Source organism: Labeo rohita, chromosome 3 (assembly GCF_022985175.1).
Source record: "Labeo rohita strain BAU-BD-2019 chromosome 3, IGBB_LRoh.1.0, whole genome shotgun sequence".
NCBI classification, from domain to species: domain Eukaryota; kingdom Metazoa; phylum Chordata; class Actinopteri; order Cypriniformes; family Cyprinidae; genus Labeo; species Labeo rohita.
This window is the reverse complement of record NC_066871.1, coordinates 19,106,987-19,123,978: the sequence shown is the minus strand read 5'-3', so window position 1 is coordinate 19,123,978 and position 16,992 is coordinate 19,106,987. Positions and strand designations below refer to the sequence as shown.

Below are 16,992 nucleotides of genomic sequence, written 5' to 3'. Positions count from 1 at the left end.
TGTGTGCAAGCACATGTGCGTGAGTGCGTGTTTGTTGGGTGGAGGGTATTGCAAACTTCGAGAAGTGTGAAAATTTGTGTCTATGCGAAGGTTTGCTTAATCAGTTCTGTATGTCCTGCCCTTTCATATTTCACAATTTAAATTACTACATATTTGAACAGGATTTGGTAACTTCACCAATTGCAGGTCTGATGGTTCAAAATTAAATTCAGCAGAAAACACAATTGCAGGTCTGAAGGTTCTAAATTAAATTCAGCAGAAAACGATCACAATTTCATTTCCTCTTTCTGAACACTTAGCACCTTTTCATGACGTTTGTCTCTCACTCTGTTTTTCACCACTCAAGCACAACAGAAACCTGCATCGTCTTCTGTAAATCTTGCATCAAAATGATCGATTCACACCATCTCAGAATCAATATTTACTTTACTTCACTTTATGTCACATGATAATCTTTACAAGTTCAAGCCAGCACTGTGAGATTTCCAAAGACAATGTGTTATGAGAGATTTTCACCCCTAGAATTTTTCTTGGGCAAGTTATCGCAAGTCCTGACCAAGTGATGGTGGCAACACAGACTGTAATTGTGTGCCTGTATATGGATGAAAAATTCTGAATAGCTGTTAAAATGATATAATGATATATAAAGCATATTTAAAAAATGCATATTATTTATTATACCAATGTGTTTTTATTTATTTATTTTATTCAGGGGCTGGAATTTTTTTAAAATAACCTAGGCATTTCTGAATTTTTCAGCAGTGTAGCAAAAATTTCCCTTCACTTTTCCACGTAAGGAGACACGCTGTTTATCTTTCTGGAGTCACGTCAGTCGTCTTGCCCACAATTAGGGTCGTCTGACATGTGGGAGGTGTTATTTTACTGACTGACGTCCATCCATTTAATGTCACTGTAAAAATTAGTTGAGAAAACATGACGCAACCAGCTTCAGGACACACATTTGGAATAAATGATGTTGTACCCTAAATTATTTTTAAATTAGTTCCATATACTCTATATAAACTTGTATTTTAAGTTCAAATGAGCATTAATGTTACAAAATAGTGATGTCAAACTTTCACAGTTTGTTTAACTTGTGTATACATTTGTTGAGCAAACTGAAATGGTTATACAGAATTATATGTACAGACCAAAACAAGTTGTGCATGTGTTTATTCAGTAAAATAGAAGAAACTTTACAGAGAACACTTTAATGGTGACTTGAAAAATAACTTTAACAACAAAATAAAATGAAAAAAAAACCGCCACATACGTAGAGCTAAAACATCTCATCGCGAAAAACAAATATTTACATCATCATACATCCTCTTGCTTTGACCAAAAACACAAATTATTGCATCATCGGTAATCAAACCGAGCATCAGCTGCCTGTTGTCTGGACCCTCACCACCAAACTTGGCACTGTCATGCTGCCTTCATGTGCTATCGTACAATTTGTACTTCCCACTTTTGAAGTTATCACGAGTTTGTTGTGTTTAAGTGCTTTGTTGTAAAAAACAATAGAAATCATGGAAGACGGCGGTTTCATTCTTGCCTGTTTCTTGAAGAAACTGTACTGAAGCCAAAATGCATTGAAGATATTTAGTTAATATCTAACAGATTTTGAATGAAATCTGTCATCCCATAAGTTGGTAACCATATGAACATTCACTGCACTATTGTATACATTCACCGCACTATCTAGATAGTCATCTTGTCAACAATTCCAGAATTTCATAAAAAAAAATATATATATATTATTGTTGCTGTGTAAAATGCAAACAATATGCATTAAATTAATGGTTATTTACTTAAATATACATGAGCATAATGGCAAGAGAAAGAAATGCAAATATTTTGATTTTCTCCTCTATAAAATTTAAAGGCACAATATGTAACATTTTAATAAATCCACTAGAAGAGCAGCTGTGTTTCCTTTCCTTTCAAATTGCACAAATTAAAATTGTTAATTGAAAATATGCCTAACGGAAACGCGTCAATTTTGCGAAAACTCCCATATATCAAAAAAAGCTTGCATGTGGTGGTTTTTCAGGCAGTTCAAAAAAGGAATATTCATAAAACTGCATTGGAAGCGGCTTTTTCGCATTTACAGGTCACCTTGCGTACTTAAAAGTCACGTGATCATTCTTTAATGTACTATAACACGCCACGGCACGTTTCTAACAGTCCCAGAACCGGCTCTCCACGCTGCTTCTGTAAAGATAGACGCCTATGTCTCCTACAATTAAAATTAATGGCTAGTGTAATGTCTGCGATATACATAAATCTACCACCATCATTCGCCATGAACTATCGCAAAAGGAAAATATTCCGTTTTAGTTGCATAACATCGGTTAATGGAAACGCTGTCATTTCTCAACATTTTTTTTAACGATATTTTTAAAATACTTTAAATCTGTAATGGAAACACACCTAGTGTTATATATTTTGTTGTCTTGTGTACTTACACTATCCCAAATGTTTCCGAGAATGTTTAAATCTACAGAAATAAGAAATTTATCTAGTGTTTCGTCCCTTGTCATTGCGTCGCCTGCTAGTGACATCATACACCTTCGATTTCCGGCTTTATTTTGTAGAAATTATGGAAACACCAAAGATTTTTTAATATGTTATGCGTTTTATTAGACAGGTGACGAACGCACAGAGTAGCATTATAACACAACTTAACAGAGTCAATGTGTCTAGTTTGATAAAACATCGCTGCTTTACCCCACATAACGCATGACCGGAAAGAGCGGAAGTGCTTGACTGTGGCATAATTAAAGCTCTGCAGCTTTCATGCTGTGTGTAGCATTCATCCTTCATTAGCAATCACTCCAGCAGCCTCGTTACGCTAACACAGCTTTCAGCTTCATCCTGCCACATACTACAGTGGCATTAATAAAACTTTAATACATTAGCTCATCCATGAACATGATTTCCACCCAAGTCCCATCAGATTGCATTGGATGTAAAGATGAAGACAACAACTCCCATGATTCCACACTCAATCACCGCGTCATCAAACTACGCCTTTGTTTCTTTGTTTGTTTTGAACATGTTCTAGCGGTGAAAATTACATAATGTAATTACATACATTAAATCATATGGCCCACCTAACTCAGAAACTTATATTTATAAATCCATTTATAAATATGACTTTTAAGAGGTCATTTGCGTCGAGTTTCTGACTAGGAAACTCACATTCATGATAATTAAAGCTCTTGCTCTTTCATTCGTTATTTAATGTCAGCTTTGTCGATATTTAATAGTTCAGTCAACCTAGAGTTTGTCTTTTTTCTTTTGTCTTTTTTTTTTTTCTAGCTGAACACAAATCCCTCTGACAATTAAAGGCCCATGACCACAAGAACAACATTCAGAATTCTTTTTCAGACTTATTTAGTTGCTCAAATAAATTTTTTTCACCGAAATCTGAGTTGTTTCCTTTGGTGTCTTTCAAAGTTTATGACTACGTGTCACGCATCCTCTCCTCTCTCGTGCGTCTGTTTGCGTACCAGAACTCCGTTATGTCATCCACAGTCACTCTAGGCTGAATCCACAGGCTGTTCTCCTCTTTATCCTGCTCCCGTCCTCTTCTCTTCATCCTCTCCTGCCTCTTTCTGTCCTTCTCCTTCCTGTCGGCCTCCAGCGTGGATCCGTTGACGTACCAGAACTCAACTCTGTCCTGCACCGAAGCTTTGGGGTCGGCCCAGAGGCTCTCCTTCTCACTCGTCCGACCTCCTTTCTCTTTCCTCATCTTTTTTGAAGACCGACAGACGCACCCAAAGGAAGATGCTTATGCCTAGAAATATGGTGGCGGTCATTGCTAAAGTAAACAGTGTGATGAGGCAGACCAGCGTGGATTTTCGAGAATGAGGTTCTGGGCTTGTGTTCACACATGTATGCCCCACTTTGTTTTCGGGGTCAGTTTTGTTTGTTCTGACGGTTGTGGTATTTAGGCTGTTGTCAGTTATGACATCGGTTATGATTGAGATGTTGATACTGGTGGTGGTACCAACGGGTGTGGGTGTTCCTGTTCCTGTCCTGTTTTCTCTTCCCATGGGTGGTGTAGAGTTTGTGAACCCGTGTGTGTTCTGCTGCGTTGTAGAGTTTATTACACCACCTATTGAGGTGTGGTTTTCAGATGCATTTGTAACCATCAGGCCTTGCTCTGTTGTATAACCTGGTGTGGTAATAGGAATATCTGTGCTTTGTAAAGTTGACCATTCGTTACTCACTGTTTCTGTTGTAGCACTCACATCAGTTGTATTCACTGATGTGTTGTAATGTTCCTCTCTGTGTTCACTTGTAAACCCATAACTTCCCTCAGTGCCTCGTGTTCCTCTCGACTCCTCAGTCATATTAGCAAATGTGGCCTGGGTGGAGTTTGTTTCATAATTTCCTTCATCGGCTTTCGTTTTCACGTCCTCGTTCTCTGTCGAATGTCTCCAGGGCACTGTTGAGACACTGTTGACTGGGTCTGAAAAGATGTCTGCAGTCTTAACGGTGCTCCCATCATAGTTGTAACTCATGCTTGACATTGTTCCTGTTTCATTACTGTCGTCCCTTTGTGGCGTCAGTCTTGCAAAGTTACTGGAAACTGTTGTATGACTTGTATCTGCATGGCTCATAGTAACATCACCAGCAGTGCTAACACTCTCGCCATCATCCGTCATGCCATTTTGAGATGGTGTACTGGTGTTGTGTTCATGCAAGGATGCTGTTTCCTGTGTTAGAATTACATTTGAGGTTATATTTGGTTGGGTATAGACTTCAGTGGGCGCATTTGTTTTGCTGTCCTCTGTTGTTGATGCCGTCAGAGGTGATGAAGCCGTTGAATATATAAGGGTCGTCGGTTCTGGGTTTGTTTTTGTTGTTGCTGTAGTTACTAGCGTGGTTTCAGTGTAGTCACTCAGGGTGTATGGAGACAGTGTGTCAGAATAAAGAGCTGAGGCAATGAGGAAGTGAGTGAACCACACTGTGATGGACAATAGAGTCATCTCCATTGTGACTTCTGTAAAAGAGCAAGAGACGACATGAGTTCAGACAATGTGACAACAAGACGGGGAAATGTAAACGAGAACACACACACAAAACAAAATTCAGTTCATTAATGTATTAATTTCCTGTACTTATAAAATTAAAATGAACATTTTTATATTTTCTTTGTGGTAGATATTACCATTTTAATTTATATTTCTTCATAACACATTAAAATGTTCATTTATACAACTTGAAATGCTAGTATATTAGTATATGTAGAGATTAATATTAATTTTGTATTATATTATAGTTTTTTTACGTATTTTATTTAATAACATTTTATTTTTTATTTACTTTTTTTATATACACATAAATACACACACACACATATATATATTAATCTTTTGCAACATTATAAATATCTGCATTGTCACTTTTGATCAATTTATAATTAGTAAAATATTAGTTTCTTAAAAAAAAGATAAAAAGATAAAAAAATATATATATATTACAATTATATTAATTTTATTATATACATATGTATGTATAGTGTAATAAATGTATTGTTCATTGTTTGTTTATGCTAGTTAATACATCAACTAATGTTAACAAATGACACCTTATTGTAAAGTGTTAGCATATAAAAATATATATCGATTCTTTTGAAAATACACTGCTTCAACAAAGAACAAAAAACACCAAAATCTCTCCTTTTTTGGCTTTTGTTAGATCAGTTTGTTGGTGTTTGTTGAGTCAATAGAATACAAATACAAGTGTAACAATCTAAATCGCAAGGCAACTGTGACCATTTTCTATGTTGCTATTTGCCCTGAAAATGCCCAATACTTTCATTTCCTGCTAAATAAAACACTTTTAATTTCAGTTGACTGATCTGACGATAAGCACGCCAGGCCTACAATAAACGCGACACAACACATTACAAAATGTCATAAACTTTGACAAGAACTCTTACATAAACTTTGACTGTATATCTTCTTTTTTAGTTTTACGCAATTGAAAGAAAGTAAGAAACTCTACCTGATGTTCAGAACTCATCACGCTGGTTTCTTCCTGATGCACCGAGATTTCTTCGCTTGCGCAGTGGTGCCTTGTGGGATACTTCTCTCCCCCTAGTTAAAGCTTTCAAGTGACATGAGGAAATGACAGTTTGATCACCATGCCAACAGTGGGATGAGGCGAGAGGTTGGGGTAAAGCAGGATGTGGTACAGTGACTCCTCCTCTTCCCTCCATCAGTGCTGCTGCGGAAAAAAAACATAAAACAGAGATGTGAACACATCCTGTTGACTCACATTACATTCAGATTGATCAATTGCACAACAAACCAATGAGGACACCAAACTTACTAGAAAAAAAATGTGCTGACAAGGTGACGAAGATGTCACTACAGCTTTGAATGTATGCATGTGTGTATATCATGTGTGTATGTATTTGTGTATATTTTTTTTTTTTACCAAATGTAAATTCATGTCACAGTCAGATTGCCTTGGTTAAAAAAACATCACACTACTAGAAAAAGAAAAAAACGATTATATTTTATATTTTTGCATTTGCAATGTTATCAGTATTATATTAATTAAAGCCTGTTAGTGTTTTTAAGCCTTTTACATTTATTACGTTTATTCATTTATTATTAACTCAAGGCAGTAACAATTTAAACTATATATTTTATTTGTTCAGCTGTTCTTTTTTTAATAGTTAACTTTTAAGTATTTTTGAATTTATCAGATCATCAGTCATCAAAGCTTGGTAAATATTGGTCACAGACACAGAAATTTACTTTAAAGGGATAGTTCACCCAAAAATTAAAATTAACCCATTATTTACTCTCCAAGCATCCTAGGTGTATATGACTTCCTTCTTTCAGACAAATGCAATCAGTTATGTTAAAAATTGTTTTGGCCCCTTTAAGCTTTATTATGGCATAAGCAGGTGTTTCTTTTCAACAGTCCAATACAAGTCCAATAAAGTACATCCATCCATAATAAAAAGTGCCTCCTGTAGCAAAATGATGCGTTTTTGTAAGAAAATAATAATCACTTCAATCTAGCTTGTGCCAACTGGTTGTACACAGTAGCAGCTCCAGGCGGATTATGTAGGACGTCGGTGTTGCGCATGCACCACTCAGAGGTGACATACAGAGACGCACAGTGCAAAACAAGGATTTGTACAGAAAAATGTTGGAGGATTTTGATATAAGCTAAGTGGAAACTGGTTTTCCTTTGCTAAAGTAAGCAAGCTTTCCTTCCTTTGCTCCTGTAAATAAACGTTGGTTTTTGTGACACTGCATCCTATGCCATTCGGGAGTTGCGGAGTTGCTTCCGTGTAGAACTGTCAGCACAAACTAGATTAAAGTGATTATTACTTTTTAAATATGGATATTTTTCTTACAAAAACGCATCGATTCTCTACAGGAGACCTTTATTCACCTCCCAGAGCCATGTGAGGCATTTTTTTAATTAATGAAGGATGCACTTTATTGGGCTTGTTCTGGGCTGTTGAAAAGAAACACCCACCCATGCCATTATAAAGCTTGGGAGTGCCAGGATAATTTTTAATATAACTCCAAATGGTTTCGTCTGAAAGCAAGTCATATACACCTAGGATGCCTGGAGGGTGAGTAAATAATGTGCTAATTTCCATTTTTTGGTGAACTTACCTTTTAAATTTCACTGATCTGATTACTCACTAAAAGCTCTCACAGATCATGTTTTCATGCCATGTCAAGTCTTACTTTGATATAACAAAGTGGTTATACCAACCTTATTCTATATCGAAAACGTACCTGTGGTTACTTTTTCTCAAGAGGCGAAATACGTACCCGCCATGTACGTTTCGTGACACATTCAATGTAAAATGTCTACTGAGTAGTGCTAAAAGAGTGTTCGTTGTTCCCTGGAACAGATGAATGTACATGTGGTATGTTTTATGTGATGTTGGTTTTGTACGTGTCACTGCAGTTCTGACTTGAAATATCCATTGAGTGGCGCTATAACTCTATGGCTCCATGATGTTTTAAAATAACATACCATTTGCACTATGCCTAAACCTACCCAATAGTGTGAACAAAAGCAAATGTGATGTAATTACATGCTGTTTTAGCTTGTTTTTCGGTCTCTCACCTTTCAGCTCGAATCATGTTTTTCAAGGGATTCGTACCCAAGGATTAAGCATCCTATGTCCAATTCTGTGTCGGCTGAGCTACCAAGCAAGCTTGTTATGTCCTGAAAGCGAAACTGTGTATGAAAACGATTACAAGTGCTCGCTGTTTTACCTCCTCTAGTGTTAATTTCTGTTGGAAACTGCAGCGATATGTCCTTACTGCGAAAAGGTTCCTACAGGTATGTTTTCATCATGAGATCACGTAGGGTTTTATCTAAGTGTGTGAGTTGTTTACTTACTTTTTAAAATTAGTCATCCCATTAACCCCATTACTATATTATTCATTCAGACTGATTCACAAACGCAGAACATGCAAAAACACAAGGGGCGGAGTTTATCACATGAACCAATCAGAGCCGAACATAACCAGTTACATCCAATTATATCGCGATGGAGGCGTTGTCCCTCTCACGTGACTCTCCCCCCCATTCGTTCTAAGTTACCCCCCACCAAACTCGCCACACGCTTTAGGGGGTCTGTTAAAATTCAATGGGCTCAGGGGAGCTAAGAGAGACACAGACTCCTACTGTAAGTTTACCTGCTGGTGTCACTGTTGGACAATGTTTCTTTAGAAAAACAAGTGATTTATATGCTTTTTAATGTTGTATTTTGTAATACTGGCATTGTTTTATTTTTGTACTACAATTTTTTTTATCATTCAGTATTTTGAGGAGGAACTGCCTCCCTTTTTTTCTTTTTTTAGCTTTTCAGCATCGTTACTCCAGTCTTCAGTGTCACATGATCTTTCAGAAATCATTATAAATTGCTGATTAACTTCTCAAGAAACATTTATTATTCATACATTTAAAAAAAAAAAACAAAAAACAAAAAAAACAACTGTGCTGCTTTATATTTTCAGGATTCTTGGATGATTTTGTCATGATGTAAATGTGTTTACTATCACTTTCTATTAATTTGTACCCTTGCTTAATCAAAGTATTACTTTCTTTCAGAAATGTATTACTGAACTCAAACATTTGAATGTCAAATGTGCTGTGAACTCTTTTTAGGTCGCAACCCACAAATTGAGAACCACTGCTGATACATAGCTTGTGGCTGTGACTTCATTTCTCACTTCTCTACTTCTCACTTTCATCACCCCTCTTTTCTGTAATCTCTATTTATTAATTTCAGTCCTGCAGATCTCTTTCTCCTCTTTCACTCACTGTTCTCCATATCCTAATTCTGCTATATAACTCCGTTCTGTGCTGTCTGTTTATCTCAAATTCCTTTTTGTCCTTTCATTGATGCCATAGTTGCTGTGTCCGTGTTTAATTGAGGATTGTCTTGGATTAGCTGTTTGAGAAAGCCTTAATCTGTTTGAGTCACTGAGACAGTTTATGAGAGAAGTGCTGAGGGTAATCACAGAGAGTGCCAGGCAACAGATGGGCCTGTGTTAGTTAACCTGACAAAAACATTCGAGGATAAACAATACTCTTCAGGCCAAGATATTAGATGGATAGTGAAGGTGTGAAAGAACTACAGAGCGAGGAAGAAATGGAGCAGGAAATGTCCTCTGAGAGAGACGAGGACAGCGAACCAGAGGAGGAAGATGAAGCTGAGGAGGATGAAGAGGAAATGGGAGAAATGCAGGACAGAGGGGATCTGAGGGACACAGAGGTCTGGAATGGGTTTATTTCAGGAGGAGGACTTGCAGCTGAAGAGGAGGTACTGCTGGACTGGAAGCCGGGTGACCCTGTGACTCCTCAGTATGTCCTCAGGCTACCAGGATACACAGACGGTGAGGACACCACAAACCAAGAAGTTTATTTCTGTTACTGCAATACTTTCTTTTCTTTACTGTTATTGGTTATGTGTACAGACTACCTGTGCTCCCCAGAAGACAACATCTACAATATTAGCTTCTCACGATTCAAAATAAGAGACCTGGAAGGCGGATCCGTCATTCTGGACCTAAAACGACACTGTCCGACAGGTATGTTAGCACGTTTTTAACAATGCATTCACTTATTATCAGTTTCACTGGATGATTTTCCGGAGGACAGATAACTTAGCTAAGTATGATGTCTCAGATTGGATTTATGAACTGTTTATGCTAATAAGGAGTCAAACGTGTCATTTGACCTCTAGTGGGCATTATGTGCAGTTGCATTTTAAAAATGTCTTATTTCGTCCTTACTCTCTGTTTCGCTCTTTCCTAAATTAGTGTTAGTATTATTGATATACTCATATATTATTTCTTTTGATTTTAGCATTTATATATATATATATATATATTTTATTTATTTTTTTTTGTTTGTTTGTTTTTGGGGGGTTTAGGTGCTTTTATGTGATTTTCATCATGTTTTTTTGTCAGATGCATTATGTACTGTTATAGTATTTATATATATATATATATATTTGTCAAATAATACTATCAATGCATGTAGTATTTATTTACTACTATAGTATTCATTAATATTTTTAATTAGCATTTATTTTTACATTTTCAGTTTATTTTTATTTTAGTTGATGTTTTAGTGTTTTAATGTGCTTTTGTCATTTTTAGTAGTTTTTTTTAATATTTCAAATTAGTTTTAATTAATTTTTATTTCAGTTTCATTTTTTGTAATTTTAGTACTTCACCTTAAATATTTTATTTTAGTTTGTTGCCGAGGCAGCATTTCTCATTTTCATTTAAAATGTCTCATTTTCAGTTAAACTAGAACAGCTCTGTCCTAAATATGATTTAAATTCCACCTCTTTCTCTCATAGAAATTAAGGATGTCATAGAGCTGGATGCAGGCCGTTTCATTCAGTATCATTTCAGTCCTGCTTTTCTAAATCTCAGGGAGATTGGAGCCACGTATGTTTTTTTTTATTTTATTTTTATATTTTTATATGATTGATTGGAGCCTTTAGAATAGATTGAAATATTTAATCCAAATGATTAATTGTAATATTAATTAATGTGTTTGTATAATGTGTAATCTCTTTTCTGAACAGGCTTGAGTTTACAGTGGGCGGTAAGGCAGTCAACAAGTTTCGGCTGATTGAGAGGCATTACTTCAGGGATCTGCTGCTGAAGACGTTTGACTTTGAGATCGGTTTCTGTATCCCGCACAGCAGAAACACCTGTGAACACATTTACTGCTTACCAGATCTGGATTCACACACAAGTGAGTAGTTAACACACAAATTTACAACATGTTTCACACATTTTACAACTGCATTAAAATGTGAACATACGGTGCTTGTATAAGTGTACAGTATTGACTATGTTGTGTTATTTTTCAGTTGAGGAGATGATCAGCCACCCTTTTGAGACGCGGTCAGACAGCTTCTACTTCGCCAATAACACACTAATCATGCATCATAAGGCAGAGTACTCCTTCAGCCAAGGGTTGGAGCTCAATGAGAACCAAACCTAAACACTGATCAGAAGGCATGGTAACATCAATCACAGCTGGTAATATAATATACAGAGTAGTGCTGTATATTTGGTTTCATAAACCATAAACTCTAACTAGGAAACAGCATTTCTTTGTTACTTTACCAGTGTTTGTGCTGGGGAGATGTTGTGTTGCTTGCACAGTAATAAAAAACCCTTATCAGAAAACATACTGGTGATTCAGTGTTTTGTCAACTCGGTAAGAATATATAGGGTAAAGGGAAGCCCAGATGATGATTAAGAGAACAAACATCTTGAGGATCCATAACATGCATGGTTTATTTTTTTATTGCAATTAATGTTTCCCTTTATTCATTCACCCGCACCGAAGCTCATAACATCCTGTCTATTTTTATCAGAACACAATGCACAGTACCCTTTCCTCTTACCAGGGGGTCTTACGCCCCCCCAACATAATTATAGAAAATAATACTGTTTTTATATGTGACCCTGGACCACAAAACCAGTCTTAAGTAGCATGGGGATATTCGTAGCAATGGCCAAAAATACATTGTATGGGTCAAAATTATTGATTTTTCTTTCATGCCAAAAATCATTAGGATATAAGTAAAGATCATGTTCCATGAAGATATTTTGTAAATTTCCTACTGTAAATATATCAAAACTTAATTTTTGATTAGTAATATGCATTGCTTTTGATTTTTTTTTTTTTTTTTTGCATCCTGATATTTTCAAATAGTTGTATCTCTCCCAAATATTTTACTATCCTAACAAACAATACATCAGTTGAAAGCTTATTTATTATATAAATCTAATTTTAAGTCTTAATCTTAAGTCTTATTTTGATGTAACAAAGTGTGTATTTATAAGTGTGTGAGTTTATTTTTTTAATTAGTCTTTTTCACTCATCGCATGAACAATTTTAAATATTTTTTTCATTATATACTATTATTTTATTATCTTTTGTAACATTATAAACGTCTTTAATATCATTTTTAAATAAAAGAATTCATTTCCTTAAAAAAAAAAAATAACTGTAATATGTAATTTTTCACTTCGTGGTTTGTTTTCAGTGCCATATGGTTATTCATACACAGCACTCCCGTGTTCAGGGGTCACACGTGCATTCATGAGGTCACACATTTAGAGGATGCTCCCACTGAGGGGAAGAGAGGGGGAGAGAGAGGTGCAGGACAGTATTGATCAAAACAACACCCAGCCTCTTGGGAAGTAACGTGAAACGGCGGTCAAAGCGTGGCTGTGTGGATGAAGAATACATGCACTGTTCTCTGTGACTTTACAGTCATTTTTGATTCTAGATGCCTAATGTTAACACAACTCAAGGATATTTTCGTGATTCACCGTCAATAGTTTTGTGTGTTTACACTTTAAGTGGTAGTTTAGAGTGTGTGAATGACCCGTGAACATCACATTGGATGACCATGAACGCAGTTCTCGCAATGATCGGCGCCGCGCTTCTCAGTGTTGTGAGCGCGCGTCCTGCGCTGATGCCGGATCAATACGCCCGAGGAGTGGTAAGAATATTCACTCTGTATGGAAATTAGCGGTAGTTTGATGTAATACGTTATTTTAAAATGTATTTTAATGTATATCGTATGCAGTGGTGATCAGATGACTGTGTGAGAAATGTTTTAAAGGGGCAATATTTGTCGCCTGAGAATGATTTTTTAGGGAAACATTTACTTCATGCGGATCATGTTCCTAAAATTTCAACATTAAAATGGTTTCAAACAAAACAATGAAAAAACAAATGAAATAAATAATCTGATCAATGGATGTTATAATTACATCAATATCAAATAAGAGTTAAATAAAACTGTACGTAATGCACTCATAACACAAATCTAAAATGTAAATTGTGTACAGTAAATTTCAAGCTTGTGTGTTTCACTGCATTCAGAACAATTGGTAGCGCTTTATTTCACTGTCCTGTTCCTCATGTACATCTACTTATTATAGTGATTACAATAACTAGGTACTAACCCTGAACCTACCCCTAAACCTAGCCCTACCCCATGTAGTTACCTTATATTACCACAGCTTTCTTAGGTTGGTACACTCTAAGTACACTTACTGTAAAATAAAGTGCAACCTAATTTTTTTTTTAAATTCCTTTAAAAATATAGGCCTATGTGAGTATTTGTTTGTGTGTGTTCACAGGACTGGTTGATACGGTATGGGTATTTACCATCTCCAGACTCTCTTATTGGTCGACTTCAGACCAGGGAGGGCATTGAAGAAGCTGTCCGTAAAATGCAGCGTTTTGCTGGCATTGAAGAAACTGGCAAACTAGGTGACAGGTTTTTTCCTCACTTTTTTGAACATTTTATATGTTCAATCAGATGGCTGAATGCCCTTAGAAAGCACTATGTGCTGTGATCTTTCTGTCACTAGATCTGATGATTATACTTATGTCAAACTTTAGATCGTGACACTTTAGAACTGATGGCCAGACCTCGCTGCTCTCTCCCAGACACCATCAGCTCTGAGGATCTGTTGAAAGGAAAGAGAAAGGGCAAAGGGAAGATGAAGAGGAGATACACTCTGCCAAGATTGAGCTGGGACAAGACTGACATCACCTGGAGGTGTGATCTTTATGTTGCAGCAATATATTATATACATAAAAAAAAATAACTATAAAAAACTGTTAAAAAGTATAAAAAGTGTCTTAACGTGTGTGCAAGTACCATAAATTGAATAGGTTATATAGGGCTATTTTTTTCTACAGTGAGGCCTTCATTTATGTAACCTTATTCAGAATATTCAAGTCTAATAATCCCACATCTTTCCATTCTTCTCCTTAGCGTGCAAGAGTTTCCCTCTCCCTCAACATCTCCCACTTTACATCCAGGGCTTGTGAAGCTCATTTTGACCTCTGCCCTCCGCGTATGGAGTGATGTCACACCTCTGCGTTTCCACCCTTCTCCAAGCGGCCCATCACCACGGACAGACATCAAAGTCACCTTTGTCAATGGCTACCATGAGGATGGCTATCCTTTTGATGGCAAGGGGGGCACTCTGGCACATGCATTCTTCCCAGGAAAGGGCGATCTTGCTGGTGAGACACACTTTGATGATGGAGAGAGCTGGAGCTATGGAGGTGAATTAGATGCTGTATACCTTTTTGTGGATCTGACATCATTATCTAGCATAAAAAAAAGAACAGGAGATTGGTCAGATGTGCTCAAATGTTTAATGTGTTGACAATTCCACAGATTGGAGCAGCTCCACAGATTTATTCACAGTTGCAGTTCATGAGTTTGGTCATGCTTTAGGCCTGTTTCACTCATCCTCCAATGACTCCATCATGAAGCCCTATTACCACGGTCCTGTGGGAGACATGCACAGCTACTTCTTACCTCGTGATGACAGACTGAGAATACAAGCACTTTATGGTACTCCCTAATATATATAAGAATAAAAGAACTTTTAGATAGATAGATGGATAGATGGATTGATGCCTAACTTCTCCTAACTGTTTACTATACAGGAAAAAGACAAGATTTTAAACCTTCTCCATCTGCTGTTGCACCCACAACTCGTCTGCCCCACTTCTCGACCCCAGATCCTCTACATCATCCCTATCAGTGAGTAACACTGTGATCAAAACAGGTTTCACAATGACTGTTATATTTTTCCTAATGCTGTTCGCTTTTTTAGCCCACCAGCCTCTGCTGATCACTGTCAGGGAGGATATGATGCAGTCGCTAATATCAGAGGAGAGGTTTTCTTCTTTAGAGGTATGATGTTTGATTTAAACTGCCATTTTACAAAGTTTGGGGTCAGTAAGATTTTTGAATGTTTTTGAAAGAAGTCTCTTATGCTCATTACAGGGATAAACCAAAAATAAAAATTATCCCATGACTGACTCACTTTCAAGCCATAATAGGTATATATAATAGGTATATTTAACTTGCTTCTTTCAGTTATAATAAAAAATGTCCTGGAAGTTCCAAGCTTTATAATGGTAGTGAATGGGTGTTGATATTTTGAAGTCCAATAAAGTGCATCCATCCATCATAAAAATTGCTCCACATGGCTCCAGGGCGTTAATAAAGGCCTTCTGAAGCGAACAATGCATTTGTGTAAGAAAAATAGCCATATTTAAAACTTTATGAAACGTAATTTCTAACTTTCTGGACCTTTTTGTATATAACTCCGATTATATTGATCTGAAAGATGAAAAAGTCATATACACCTAGAATGGCTAGAGGGTGAATAAATCATGGGATCATTTTCATATTTGGGTGAACTAGCCCTTTAAGGGTGCATTTATTTGTTAGAGTGAATACAGTAATAAACATAACATAAAATAATTGTTTTCTATTGTCACATGATACAGAAACATTTCTTATTATTGTTAATGATGAAAACGGTTGCTGCTTATATTTTTGTGGAAACTGTGATACATTTTTTTTGTTCTCTTTGTGGTGTCCTCACACAACAATATTCTTTGTAGTTAGTACAATATTATTTGTAGAAAGTTATTATGAAACCATTTGCTTTTTATCAGGTCCACACTTTTGGAGGGTACATCATCATTCAGGCTCATTAATATCCTTGACTGCAGTTCTGATCCACAGCTTCTGGATTGGTTTGCCTCCAGAAACAGCCAAAGTTGATGCAGTATATGAGAGAAGAGATGGACATATTGTCTTCTTTATTGGTAAGAAAGAAAGAGACCTGAAATTTAAAAATATGCAAGTTTTTAAAAAATATATATTTCCTTAAAATAATATATAAAGAAATTTAATAGTGACTGAAAAACAGATTTTTATTGGCTGTGGTACACAGGAACGTGTTCATTCTTTATATAGACTCTTTTTCATTCTGTCTTTCTCAGGTAATCAGTACTGGGTATTTAAAGACACAGTGTCCCTCCCTGGGTACCCGCGACCACTTTCAGAATGGGGTTTACTTACTTCTGCAGGAGGACTTACAGAAAGGGTGGAGGCAGTATTTGTGTGGCCACACAATGGGAAGACGTACCTGTTCAGTGATGGAGAGTACTGGAGGTTTGATGAAGCGGGAACAGAGAGGAAGCTGGAGGAAGGATACCCTAAACCAGCATCCAACTGGGGGATGCCCTCGCACCCTGATGATATCATTGGATTTCTGGATGGTAAGATGTTTTTTTATCATAAAAGTTTCATTTTCTCTCAAACCGACTTCAAACCATTTTATTTGTATTTATCTCAGGAGACACCTACTTCTTTAAAGACTCAAACTACTGGATTTTAAAAAGAGGAGGCCTGGATCAGGAATCTACTTTTCCAAAATCCATTGCTTCTGACTGGATGAAATGTGATGGTCAAATTTCAACTCACACACCTGAGATTCCCAGGGGAGAGAAAGATTGTACTTGTGTTCAGAGTACAGCAGCTATGATATGTGCTTTATCATCCTTTAAATATTCAATTATCATGGTTTGGATTTTGGTTCTTATATTTTAATG

General features: G+C 36.4%; 3 protein-coding genes across 3 annotated transcripts; 2 read left to right on the top strand and 1 right to left on the bottom strand.

The window, feature by feature from the left end:
• Nucleotides 1-1,154: 1,154 nt before the first annotated feature.
• On the bottom strand, nucleotides 1,155-6,155 carry si:ch73-248e21.5 (uncharacterized). The gene is made up of 2 exons (XM_051106785.1): nucleotides 6,022-6,155; nucleotides 1,155-5,014 (listed from the first exon to the last, which is right to left on the bottom strand). Exon 2 carries the CDS (start codon nucleotides 5,004-5,006, stop codon nucleotides 3,726-3,728), a length of 1,281 nt encoding a protein of 426 aa, XP_050962742.1. The 5' UTR covers nucleotides 5,007-5,014; nucleotides 6,022-6,155; the 3' UTR covers nucleotides 1,155-3,725.
• A 3,071-nt stretch (nucleotides 6,156-9,226) lies between these two features.
• unc119.2 (unc-119 lipid binding chaperone B homolog 2) lies at nucleotides 9,227-11,704 on the top strand. The gene is made up of 5 exons (XM_051106800.1): nucleotides 9,227-9,905; nucleotides 9,987-10,100; nucleotides 10,880-10,970; nucleotides 11,111-11,283; nucleotides 11,402-11,704. The coding sequence occupies exons 1-5, from the start codon at nucleotides 9,620-9,622 to the stop codon at nucleotides 11,533-11,535; spliced, it is 798 nt and encodes a 265-aa protein (XP_050962757.1). The 5' UTR covers nucleotides 9,227-9,619; the 3' UTR covers nucleotides 11,536-11,704.
• A 1,317-nt stretch (nucleotides 11,705-13,021) lies between these two features.
• mmp25a (matrix metallopeptidase 25a) lies at nucleotides 13,022-16,990 on the top strand. Its single transcript, XM_051101811.1, has 10 exons — nucleotides 13,022-13,051; nucleotides 13,698-13,830; nucleotides 13,963-14,122; nucleotides 14,342-14,637; nucleotides 14,753-14,932; nucleotides 15,028-15,124; nucleotides 15,198-15,277; nucleotides 16,051-16,203; nucleotides 16,381-16,659; nucleotides 16,737-16,990. The coding sequence occupies exons 1-10, from the start codon at nucleotides 13,025-13,027 to the stop codon at nucleotides 16,988-16,990; spliced, it is 1,659 nt and encodes a 552-aa protein (XP_050957768.1). The 5' UTR covers nucleotides 13,022-13,024.
• The last annotated feature ends 2 nt before the right edge of the window (nucleotides 16,991-16,992 follow it).